This window comes from Sus scrofa, chromosome 3, assembly GCF_054392235.1.
Source record: "Sus scrofa isolate SSC_HxYL_T2T_F1_AM1 chromosome 3, Sscrofa_HxYL_maternal_Yorkshire_Landrace_v2.0, whole genome shotgun sequence".
NCBI classification, from domain to species: domain Eukaryota; kingdom Metazoa; phylum Chordata; class Mammalia; order Artiodactyla; family Suidae; genus Sus; species Sus scrofa.
This window is the reverse complement of record NC_139385.1, coordinates 118,706,690-118,720,023: the sequence shown is the minus strand read 5'-3', so window position 1 is coordinate 118,720,023 and position 13,334 is coordinate 118,706,690. Positions and strand designations below refer to the sequence as shown.

Here is a 13,334-nt window from a genome sequence, read left to right as displayed (position 1 = left end):
GGTCCAAGAACTGAAATCCAAGTTTACAGTGTACAGTTCATGTGTATGCAATAGGTAATTCTACTTACCCTTATTTATTCTTGTTCTTTCTCTTCCCTTGGTTCTGTCTCCTGTGGTTCATAATCTATCCTGGTCCTCAGTTTTGACACGTACTTCTTTTCCTGTGTTACTGGATCTGCTTTTATAGGCTGCCCAATATCCTTGTGGAAAGAAACAGGAATCTGGCCCTGGTCTGTCTCTCCACCCGACTTTTCTCACTTCCTCCTTTCCTGTGACATTCCTGCCACATCAGCCTTGTTTCTGTTTCTAGGCCTTCCTAAACTCTGTCTCACCTCAAGATCTTAGCTCCTGTTATTTCTTCCTCTGCATGCATTCTTTTTTTTTTAATTTTTAAAAAATTTTTTGTCTTTTTGTCATTTTAGGGCCACACCCGCAGCATATGTAGGTTCCCAGGCTGGGGGTCTAATCGGAGGTTATAGCTGCTGGCCTACACCACAGCCACAGCAATGCCAGATCTGAGCTGCATCTGCAACCTACACCATAGCTCACAGCAGTGCTGCATCCTCCACCCACTGAGCGAGGCCAGAGATCAAACCTGCAACCTCATGGTTCCTAGTCAGATTCGTTTCCGCTGCATCACATCGGGAACTCCCCTCTGCAAGCATTCTTCTGCCAACTTGCACATCACTGCACTTCTCCTTTTAGGTTTAGATCATTGTCACCCCCTTGGGCAGGTTGTTCCAGACTACTCTGTCTCAGATGTAGGCTTAGTTCAGTATAAGTTAACAGGTAGATAATCAAGAATTGGCTAGAAATGAGGTTCTATTGTACAGCACGGGGAGCTACATCCAGTCTCTTGGGATAGACCATGATGGAAGATAATGTAAGAAAGGGGATGTGTGTATATGAGGGACTGGGTTGCTTTACTGTACATCAGAAATTGGCACAACAGTGTAAATCCACTATACTTTAATTAAAAAAATACAAAATAAAACAATACAAAAGAATTGGCTGTAAGCAGTTTTGGAGTGCAACGATAAGTATGCATTCAAAAAAAAAAATTTAAAACCCAAAGCTCGATTTTAGTAAATACGTACTCATCTCTGTACTTCCTTGGTTGATGCATAGGACTAGTCCTTCTCACTTCCTCTGTCCTCGATCCATAAGGACGTGACCTCCATCTTGGCTTTCGGCTCCATTTGTTTCATTTAAATTTTTTTTGTTGTTGGAGATGTGATGCATACTGAATTAAAAGGCAAGCATGCAGGTTTTTAAAAAGTGGGGAAGGTTTTTTATGTGAGCAATCATTTGCTGCAGCATTTAGTTATTAACTGACATACTTGCTATCTCAAAGCTTTAAACAACCCATTATTAATCTACCTTCTGGCAGAGTAAAATCTTAAGGGTACCCTTTTAAAGAGGGTGATGTGCAGATATGTTTAGATAAGAAATAAAGTGATAACTTGTACCTTGTAAAAATATTATTGCTTTCTTTTCATCCTTCAAGGGATAACGACAAAAAATGCTGAGAGCCTTTCAGGGAACTTTATTCTCCTAATCAGAGACAAGTGGGAAAGTGGAAATAGCTCTTTAAATCAAAATCCTGTGTGTGTCTATTCTGCAAAATGACAGATGAAGGTTTTCTTTCAGATGGAGGTTGGTTTTCCCTGTTCTGCTGTAGCCACAATAACTTGAAACAGTCTGTCTGCTGGCACACAAAGCAGGAGGCTGGGTGGAAGGGCCGAGGTGTCGTCGGAGAGTCGAGCCCATTCTTAGAGCACCTTTTGGAGACAAGCAGCTGAACTGTTTCTATAGTCAGCTAAGATAGCAGGGACGAATGAGAGTCTAGCTTTTTAGAGCCCAATTCTGTAGAAAAATTCCCTTTGCCCACATTTGCTTACAAGTCAGTATCTGTTCACTTAAGCTAAGTTCCAGGCTGTGGCATCAACTGAATAGTGTCCTGTCAGCACAGTTTCTTGAGTTCTGCAAGTTGTTTTACCGACCAGCATGAATGGTGGAATGCGCCAAAATGCTGGGTATATTTAAACCCTCCAACTTTTTCTTCCAGCCTGAATCCTTTTGCTCATTGTGACCTTTTATAGTTGTACCTTGAGATACTTGGAGCGGTTGTCATGAAATTACACTTTCTGGAATAACAGGCTGAAGGCCCATATACCTCTTGTTTGCAGTAGGTCCCAGGTGGCCATATGATGCAATGTGGTGAATTATGATGATGGCCAGCAAGATGTCAGGCTGACAAGGTTGTGGAATTTCTCAGCCAGCATTCTACATTACACCTTCCAGTTATATATTCTAAAATATATGTGCCATAGCTAGACGTACAACCAGCATACCACAGGCTTCTCAAGCCAGCCTTAAAGATAACTTATTCTTTTTCCTCTTCACATGTCAAGAAAGATTTATATAACACTGGCAGCACAGGCTGTATATCACCAGGCGATGTTTTGATACTGGCATGAACTTTTGAAACAGAAAGAAACTATTCATAGTGAAATCCTTAACCTTTGTAGGTTGATTTTTAAATTTGTTTTCTTTGACATAAAAGACCATTTCACTTTAAAAAGATCACCTGCCACAGAGGACTCAATGCATAGTGAGCGAGCTGAGGCAAAGAGTTTTATATTGTAATTTAGATTTTGTGAAACTGCAGGACCAGGCGAATTGGAATTTTATTTCTCATTCATAAATGGTTATAAATAGTGGCCTGTTATTGGTTGGAATAATCAAGCAGAAACTGTTTCCTTTATGGCCAGGGAGACACAGGGTTATTAGAGTTCTGTTCTGGGATTATTGTTGCATCCAATTAGACCAGTACAGTCCTTGAGACATTTGTGAGGAAGCTATTTCAGAGGTTTAAAAATAGATTTAAATAAAACTAATTAAATTCAAATTAGATTGCAAAAATCTGCTATTGATACTAGAAATAAAAGCTGCTTTGTGAAAAAGAGGGTAACATAGATGAAGTTATTTTAGTATAGATTGTAGGCAGACCTCTTAGCTTGGTGGTGTAGGACCATAAATGTGACCATGCGGCTGTAACTGTGCAAAAGGATCCTAATGATCAATGGGAAAATTACTAGTTCCATGACCTTTATAAAATTTTTTTTTGTCAAAACATTAAAATTCTTTTACTGTAGCTTATATTTATATAGAGAAAGGAAAAAATAGTAAAGCTAATATTTATCTAGTGCACTGTAATTTAAAATGTTAGGAACACCAAGAATTAAAGTGTTTCATTTCTTTGAGCAGAACTGGCGAAGAGTAGTTTGAACATTTTTGCTTTCCCCTCCTCTACCTTATAATGTGGAACATCTTTTCTTTGCCTTAGTGAACTGAGACTCCTTTACAAGTCTGGATCTGCTGCTAAGATCGTTCCCTTTGTGCTTTCAAAGTTGCGGAATATCTGAGAGTTCCTTTGACATTATTTCCTCTGGGCCATCTTTATCCTCCATCACAACCACTTTCCAATATCGCTTCCAGTGTTACCACTTTCCATTTCTTTGCTGTGCTTTCTCTTTCCTTGGTCCTTTTGAGTCTACACTTCTATGAAATGTCATCTGAGTTTATCAATGTGAAATGAGGAGGCAACACAACTACCTGCTTTGCTGTCTGTGCATGAACTGAATAACAGACATGCTGGGATTAATCACCAACAGACTCTGAAGGAAGTGACGTAATTGGTTACTGATCATGATGCACACCTGTTATTGATGGGGTGGATTGTGAACCAAAGGGCTAGCAGTAAAGTTTGTGCTTTATGTGATTCCCTAGTTAAAATGGTGGCAACTGAAGTTTGAACCATGTTCCTGGGAAAGTGGTGTTATTTAACTACACTGTTAGCTGAAATTCATGCATATTGGAACCATGCTAAGGGTGGAGTGCTTGCATGCCAGTTATAAATTATTTGTAGTACTTTTAAATCTTGGCCAGGCTCTTTGTGCCCTTGCTCATTACACACTGAACCCATCCAGGGTAGCTGAACTAGGATTTACAAATTCAATTCAGAATTGATTTTGTAAATCAATTTTTTTTTGTAAATAATTTGTAAATAATTTGTAAATAAATAATTTGTAAATAATGAAGTCTTTGACTCAACCTTGAAGTCATCTTTGGGTCTTCTTACCCAGCACCTTAGTGTGGGTCTGGCCCTGGAGGAAACATATTCCAGAATCTCCATTTGCCACCTCCAGCATGGACAGTTTTGACTTCACCTGCCACATAGTCAGACACTGGACATAGTTCTAGGTGGTCACCTTTGTCGTTTTTTCAGCTCTTTCCTTTTTCTTTACTGTCTCCTCTCTTCTTTGGTCAACTGTTTACTTCCTGAGTTCCATTTCCATGTTGCACTGATTTCCTGTCTGTCATAATATTCATCTTTCTTTCAATTCTTATTGCCGTCATCCTGATTCATATGTTTTCAACTTGTCTTTCAGTTATTTGAATAATCTCCTCTCTGACTTTACCACCTAGGTCCCTCTCCTTTCCAGCTACTGCTTCATGTCATCATAAGAGTAATCTTCCTGGAAAATTCTCTCCTTGCTGTCTCCAAAATAACTTACAGAATAAAAGCCAAACTCTTTATTAGGCCTTTGTCCGTTGACTGACTCAAGCCTGCATCTTCTAGTTTATCACCTGACCCCACCCATCAGGAACCTGGGTTTTGACAAGACAGCCTTTCTCATTATTTCCCAAATAGGCCCACTTCCCTATTTTTTTGAGATGCTATCCTCATAGGATACAGTCTTTTCTGTTTTTCTGAATCCTGCCCAGCTTCAAAGACTTCCCATCAATTACTTCTCCAGTAAAGTCTATTTTGACTTCCCAGAGGTGACTTTCCTTTTCTCCGAAGTTCCACAGATTTTTCATTTTATATTTTCCAATGTTACTTATTTGCTGATCTGTGTTTTTAGTTATCATGTATTGTCTAATAGCTCCAGTAGCTTTTACTTTCTTCTATAGTACCTAGAATGGCATTTGATGAAGTGGTAGCCATAAATGTTTATTCTTTCATCCAGTATTTTTTTTTTTGAACTGCAGATTTTTTTTTTCCAGGAGCTGAACTATCTGCTAGTGGTAAAACATTAGAGTCCCTGACCTCTCAGATCTCTAGCTGAGAGAGGTGCACAGAGAAGTAGTCAGATGACTGTAATGCAGTATGGCGAGCAGCATGGTGGGCAGTGGATGAGAGGCCATTGGAAGCACCAAGGAGAGGCACTGAACCTAGATGAGGGGCCCATTGAAAAGTCTTCCAGGGTACCAAAACAGACAGACAGACCAATGGAACAGAATAGAGAATCCGGAAATAAACCCTGACATCTATGGTCAATTAATCTTTGACAAGGGAGGCAAGAACATAAAATGGGAAAAAGAAAGTCTATTCAGCAAGCATTGCTGGGAAACCTGGACAGCTGCATGCAAAGCAATGAAATGAGAACACACCCTCACACCATGCACAAAAATAAACTCAAAATGGCTGAAAGACTTAAATATACTACAGGACACCATCAAACTCCTAGAAGAAAACATATGCAAAACACTCTCTGACATCAACATTATGAATATTTTCTCAGGTCAGTCTCCCAAAGCAATAGAAATTAGAGCAAAAATAAACGCATGGGACCTAATCAAACTGAAAAGCTTTTGCACAGCAAAGGAAACCCAAAAGAAAACAAAAAGACAACTTACAGAATGGGAGAAAATAGTTTCAAATGATGCAACTGACAAGGGCTTAATCTCTAGAATATATAAGCAACTTATACAACTCAACAGCAAAAAAACCAATCAATCAATGGAAAAATGGGCAAAAGACCTGAATAGACTGTTCTCCAAAGAAGATATACAGATGGCCAACAAACACATGAAAAAATGCTCAACATCGCTGATTATAAGAGAAATGCAAATCAAAACTACCATGAGATACCACCTCACACCAGTCAGAATGGCCATCATTAATAAATCCACAAATAACAAGTGCTGGAGGGGCTGTGGAGAAAAGGGAACCCTCCTGCACTGCTGGTGGGAATGTCAACTGGTACAGCCACTATGGAGAACAGTTTGGAGATACCTTAGAAATCTATACATAGAACTTCCATATGACCCCGCAATCCCACTCTTGGGCATCTATCCGGACAAAACTCTACTTAAAAGAGACACGTGCACCCGCATGTTCATTGCAGCACTATTCACAATAGCCAGGACATGGAAACAACCCAAATGTCCATCGACAGATGATTGGATTCGGAAGATGTGTTCTATATACACAATGGAATACTACTCAGCCATAAAAAAGGATGACATCATGCCATTTGCAGCAACATGGATGGAACTAGAGAATCTCATCCTGAGTGAAATGAGCAAGAAAGACAAAGACAAATACCATATGATATCACTTATAACTGGAATCTAATATCCAGCACAAATGAACATCTCCTCAGAAAAGAAAATCATGGACTTGGAGAAGAGACTTGTGGCTGCCTGATGGGAGGGGGAGGGAGTGGGAGGGATCGGGAACTTGGGCTTATCAGACACAACTTAGAATAGATTTACAAGGAGATCCTGCTGAATAGCATTGAGAACTTTGTCTAGATACTCATGTTGCAACAGAACAAAGGGTGGGGGAAAAATGTAATTGTAATGTATACATGTAAGGATAACCTGACCCCCTTGCTGTACAGTGGGGAAAAAAAAAGTCTTCCAGGGAAGTGAGGTTTAAGCAGGATCTAAAAGGTGAGTAGGAGTTAGATAGGTGAGGGCGGCGAATGGAAAGAATGTTCCAGGCCAAGGACACAGTGTAAAAGAAAATTGAGGGGGTGAGAGGGCCCTGTCCTCAGAGAAACTGAATAAAGTTCAGTGAAGGTGGATTGAAGGGAATGTTTCAGAGAGAACAGGGTCCCTGTGATGAGAAAACTGTTGAGCATATTTGATGAATGTTTAGAAGGGAGGAATTCCCGAGGACTAAGTGTCTGGGTGGGTGAAAGGTTTGTGCAGCCCTCAGGGGTAAAGGCCATTCAGTGAATGGAGATGTCGGGGGAAGACAATGAAGCTCGATAGGGGACATTCTACTCTTTGAGATGCCTGTGGAATATCTACAGAAGATAAACAGTAGTAGACAGTGTGGAGGGCTACAGAAAGCTTTGGCCAAGAAATATAAATTTGGGTGATGTCAGCATATGATAGAGTGAAATCAGAGGAAGTGTGTGTCAAGTTAATAAAGCAGAGGATTTTAAGACCAAATCTTAAAGCACATCAGATTTTTTTTTTTTTTTTGTCTTTTTGCCATTTCTTAGGCTGCTCTTGTGGCATATGGAGGTTCCCAGGCTAGGGGTCTAATTGGAACTGTAGCCACTGGCCTACACCAGAGCCACAGCAACACGAGATGCGAGCTGCGTCTGCAACCTACACCACAGCTCACAGCAACGCTGGATCCTTAACCCACTGAGCAAGGCCAGGGATTGAACCCGCAACCTCATGGTTCCTAGTCAGATTCATTAACCACTGCACCACGACGGGAACTCCAAGCACATCAGATTTTAAGGACAAATAAAGCGCAGGGGTCTGCTAAGAATATTAAGATACAGTGAGCTCAAAGGAGAGAGCAAAATAGATGGGTGAGATGGCACAGAAACCAAGGGAAGACTGAAATCCATCCACTGGATTTAGCAGCACGGTGACCCTTAGTGCCTGAATAAGAGGAGTTTGGGTGAGAGCGAGGAAGACACAACCTGGCCCGTGTTAGTTGGTAGTGAATGGAGAAGTGGATGGATGCTGCTTCTGTGAAGTTTGGTCATGGAGGAGAAGATATAAACAGAGTAGAAGCTGGAAGAAAATGGAATTACGGGGCTGTTTTTTCTTAAGCTTCCAGAAATCTGATAAGTTTAAGGGCTGAGAGGAAGAATTCATTAGTGATAAACAGGTTTTCCATAAGCTGAATTTAGCCTGAATTTAAAACTCCTCTTAAAATTCTTCGCCCACACATGTCCTTTTATCTTTCCTATTCTAAATAAATGAAATTCCCAACTCTTAATTACTCTGCTACTTCTAGGTTTCACAGTGGTGGTGTTATCCCAGTGAGATTGCACATTCCTGTAAAGCAGGATTCAAACTATTCTACTGTCTTATTCTGGGTAGCACTTAGTTCAGTGTCTTAAATAGAGAAAATTCTCAACCAATATATTTTTAGCACTCTCATTTGTTTATTCTTTGAAGAAATATTTAATGTCCACCATGTGCCAGGCCAAATTCCAGGTGTGGAAACTGTAAAGGTCATTAAACTAGGCATATTCTTTTTTCCCAAGGAGTTTATAATCTGAGACAGTTAATAAATTTGTAATTAAGTGGGAAAACATAGTAATTAAAGAATGCAAGAGATATATCCTGAATGGCTACTTTATTTTTTCTCTGTTTTTAAAAATATTCCTTTCCATTATAATTTATCATAGGACATTGAAGATAGTTCTCTGTGCTGTATATAGTAGGGTGTTATTGAGTATCATCTTCATGTATAATGGCTTACATCTGCTAACCCCACCCTCCCACTCTACCTCTCCCCCAACCCTCCCCCTCTTGGCAACCACAAGTTTGTTCTCTATGTCTGTGAGTCTGTTTCTTAGATAGGTTTTATGGTGTCACTTTTTAGATTCCACATATAAGTCATATCATATGGCATTTGTCTTTGTCTTTCTGACTTCACTTAGTATAATAATCTCTAGTTGCATTTGTGTTGCTGCAAATGCATGCGTTATCTCTTTCTTTTTTATGACTGAGTACTATTCCACTGTATATATGTACCATATCTTCTGCATACATTCATCTGTCAATGGACATTTAGGTCGTTTCCATATTTTTGCTAATGTGAATAGTGCTGCAGTGAACATATGGGTACATGTATCTTTCTGAATTATAGTTTTATCCAGATACATGCCCAGGAGTGGGATTGCTGCATCATATGGTAACTCTGTCTTGTTTTCTGAGGAACCTCCATACTGTTCTTCACAGTGGTGGTACCGACTTAAATTCCCACCAGTAGTGTAGGAGGGTTCCCTTTTCTCCACATCCTCTCCAGCATTTGCTATTTGTAGATGTTTTAGTGATGGCCATTCTAACTGGTATGAGGTGCTAATTCATTTTTGTCCTAATTTGCATTTATCTAATAATTAGTGATATTGAGCATTTTGTTCATGTGTATGTTGGCCATTTGTACTTCTTTGGAGAAATGGCTATTTATTTCTATTGCCTGGGAGAATGACCTAAGAAAATATTCATAAAGTTCATGTCAGAGAATTCTCTGCCTAGACTCTTCTAGGAGTCATGTCTTATGTTTGTGTTTAAGCCATTTTGAGTCTATTTTCTGTGAGTAGTCAGAAGATGTGTTCTAATTTTATTAATTTACACTCACCTCTACAACTTTCCCAATACCATTTGGCTGAAGAGACTCTCCTATCGTATGAGTGGCTACTTTATATATACATTCTTTTCCATCATAGGGGGTGAACAACCACAAGCAATTGGAGAGCTAAAAGACCTACGTAAAGCAGCAAGAAAAAGATAGTAAAAAACGGAAAATATTTTTGTCGTGGTGTAGTTTCTCCTTTGTTAACTGTTTCTCAAGTCATTGGGAACATGATGTCTGGGCTTTGGGGAAGTTTAGTGGGTTGATTGTTATTTAGCCTTTGAGAAATAACCAACTCTCCACATTTTTTGTACAGTGATTTGCCATCTTCCATGTATGAATGGAGGCCAGTGCAGTTCAAGGGACAAATGCCAGTGCCCTCCAAATTTCACTGGGAAGCTTTGTCAGATCCCGGTCCATGGTGCCAGCGTGCCTAAACTTTACCAGCAATCCCAGCAGTCAGGCAAGGCATTGGGAACACATGTTGTCCACTCGACACATACCTTGCCTCTGACCATGACGAGCCAGCAAGGAGTCAAAGGTAAGCTGATTACTTTGATTTTTCACATTCATCAGAACTCCATCAGAACTGCCAAACCCATGCCGAAGCCAAGTGTCTGAAAGGCTGGTAGGAGAACAGAATGTGGGTCTAGGTACATGTTGACAGTGCTTTCCAGGCTGCTGAAAATTGGTATCTAGGAAATCAGAAAGTGAAGCCCATCTTTCTCTGGTATGATTTTGTCAGGGCCTGGGAAATGTAAAGATGGACAAGACGGTGTTCTGCCCAGATGATCGTAAACCAGTAAGATCACATAGTACTTGCAAGATGAAGACCAAGTCTATTTTGTAGTTGAAGAGCACTTGGTAATAGTTCTAAACAATCTATAACCTCCCTGGGCTTCAAGTTATTCATCTGTAGAGGAAGGTAAACTAGGTCAGTTGGAGCTCAGAAGTTCTATGACTAATTCATTCTTTTAAACCTGGCATCTCTTACACATGCATAATTTTTAAAAAGGGGGTCAGAGAAGTGTTGCCGGTTCTTAGTCTTTAAAATCCGAATATTAGCATCAGAAGATGAAATCTGTTTGAGAGGTGCAGAGAAAGCAAATACAGGTAAAAAATGCCCTCTGGTATTTTGTGTGTGTCACAAGAAGCACAAAAGTATGTACACCATGTTTCAGGGTAAGAGAGCTATGCTTTGTGAAATTGTGTTGTAAATCCTGAACTTTCTATGATGGAAACTTTGAGAAATTTCAAGGTAACCAAATTCATGAGTCCTTATTACTCTCATTTGATGATATGTTTGACCACAAGCAGGATGAATGTCATAGTTTTATGACTCTCCTGAAAAAAATTTTGTCTCATGAATCTATTACTGTGAGTGCGTTTATTCTTCTGCATGAAAGCAGTTTTATTTAAAATAAATTCAGGTTTAATTTTTGAGTGTACCATTTTACTCTCAAGAATTTTGATGGCTATGCAGCAAAACTCTATATTCACTATAAACATATAATTATTCCTATGTATAAGATATATACGTATATGTGTATGTCTAAGATTTAGTTTTCTGCTGACCAGTGTGAAAATATTCTTTATTTCTGATGTGCATGTTAGTTATTTATGACTGACTGAGGCGTTTTCTTTCCAATCTGTTTTAGTGAAATTTCCTCCCAACATAGTCAATATCCATGTGAAGCACCCTCCTGAGGCTTCAGTCCAGATCCATCAGGTTTCTAGAATTGATGGCCCACCAGGCCAGAAGGTAAAAGAAGCTCAACCGGGCCAGTCCCAAGTCTCTTACCAAGGGCTTCCTGTCCAGAAGACCCAGACGGTTCATTCCTCATACTCCCACCAGCAAGTCATTCCTCATGTCTATCCTGTGGCCGCTAAGACGCAGCTTGGCCGGTGCTTCCAGGAAACCATTGGGTCACAGGTAAGCAAACTTGCCCAGTTGGTTTTAGTGATGTGGTCTAGAAAGAGTCTCATTTCAGTAGAAAAGACTTGGCAAAATGAGTTTTTCAGAGAAGCGATTGGCAAACTCACCGTGGAAAGCTTTATTGAAATGCAGCCATATCCACTCATTTATATATTGTCTGTGCCTGCTTTCACACTGTTGAAAGAAGAGCTATATACTTTGAATGAGATCCTATGATCTGATATTCCTAAAATGGTCTGCAAAGCCCTTTATGGATAAAGGGCTGTAAGGTCGGCCAACCCCAAATATATAAAATAATTGTAAGCATTTTAAGATATTTGGAAGTGTTTGTGAGCGCTCTAAGATAATTGTAAGTATTGAACTGCCAGAAATGCTGCTGAAAGTCCATGATTGCCTGTTCATGTTTCTTCAGTTACGATGTTCTGCGTATAAAATGCATCAGGTGTGAGATATGGTACATGAGATATATTCTGCCTTTTTTTCAGTAGTTTGCAGGTTAGTGGGTACAGTTGAGTTTTGAACCAATCATTACAATGATAATCTTTTCTTATAAAATTCATAACTAGAATGACAATGCATGAGTTGTTTGAAATGCATTTTAAGTATCATTGGATTTATGGGCAAATTTAAGTCTTTATATCATTAAGTGAGAGAGGTTGAGTTTTCTTAAAAACTCATCATTGAATGCACATAGTAAAAGCAATATAAAAAGATTGGTTCCCCTAACCCAATCACTTGATGCTTCCTGTTTTGGGTTATGTGACAATGACAGCTTTGTCCTGTGGTTCTTCTATCACTCGATTATGGTTTGAAGCCCCTGTGAGAAGAATAGAGATATATTTACCATTCCTGTTGTTACCTGAATATTCAAAAAATATTTTATGTGTGAAATATTTGTTAGTAATTGAATCAGTCAGTCTTACTTTCAAAATTTTTTAGGTGCCAGACAAGTCCATGGTAGGGTCATCCTCTTTCTTCTAGATGAAGAAGCAAAATTAGTTTGTAGACCAGAATGGAAAGACCAGCCATGGGGAGTTAGGAGACCTGGGTTAGAGACGTGAGATCAGCACTTGGTGGCAGGGAACCAGCTTTCTTATTTGTAGGAGACAAGACTTTGGGACTTGATTAGGATTAGACAAGGTACTGTGACATGCTCGTAAACTTTACAGAACTATGCAAATAGTTAGAAGATGCTTACTTCTTGACAGATTCAAACCTAAAAATAGAGCATGTGATACCTTACATCATGTAACTTCAGTAAGGCAGGGAAGGCTCAATCTCCCCGCATGACCCTGATCTGCCTACAGGGGCTTGAAATGCTGACTGGAAGGTGTGTTTTCATTCCTCAGTTGAAGACCAAATTTAAGAAAATGCTTTTTGGAGAAGGAACATCATTGGTTTACATTTAGCTTAGAAGCAAAGACTGGATTATTGTGCTAAGGACAGGTTTTTTCCTCTAGGGCCCTTGGGGGTGAAGTAAACATCATGTGCTACATAGTTTGCCCTGGACAGACATTGGAGAAGGAGGATGAATTTGGTGCTGTTTGCATTGTTTAGTCATTCCAGCTTCAGTTGACCATAAGAAAGAAAAAAGCAGGTCCTTTTCTTTTCTTTGTCCTTTAGAGCTGCACCCACAGTGTATGGAGTTTCTCAGGCTAGAGGTTGACTCAGAGCTATAGCTGCGGGCCTATACCGCAGCCACAGCAATGTCAGATCTGAGCTGCTTCTGTGACCTACACCACAGGTCACAGCAATGCTGGATCCTTAACACACTGAGTGAGACCAGGGATCAAACCTGTGTCCTCATGGATGCTAGTCAGATTTATTTCTGCTGAGCCACGATGGGAACTCCTTTTAAGATTCTGTGCTCAGTATCTTTCTCCTTGGTTTCCAAGTTGGAACATAGACAGTAAAAAGCAAGAAAATGATGTGTCAATAGACTTGCTATTTTCCTACCTATAATAGTAGGCAAATGATTGCTAATTAGAA

At 39.7% G+C, this 13,334-nt stretch overlaps 1 protein-coding gene across 50 annotated transcripts in view; it reads left to right on the top strand.

The window, feature by feature from the left end:
• LTBP1 (latent transforming growth factor beta binding protein 1) overlaps positions 1-13,334 on the top strand; it is a 523,079-nt gene that overhangs the window by 313,032 nt on the left and 196,713 nt on the right. For all 50 annotated transcript variants that reach the window (XM_085019627.1, XM_085019610.1, XM_085019630.1 and 47 more), the window contains 2 exons: positions 9,726-9,950; positions 11,068-11,342. In XM_085019627.1, the coding sequence (XP_084875753.1) occupies positions 9,726-9,950; positions 11,068-11,342 (500 nt within the window). The remainder of the gene's footprint in view (positions 1-9,725; positions 9,951-11,067; positions 11,343-13,334) is intronic.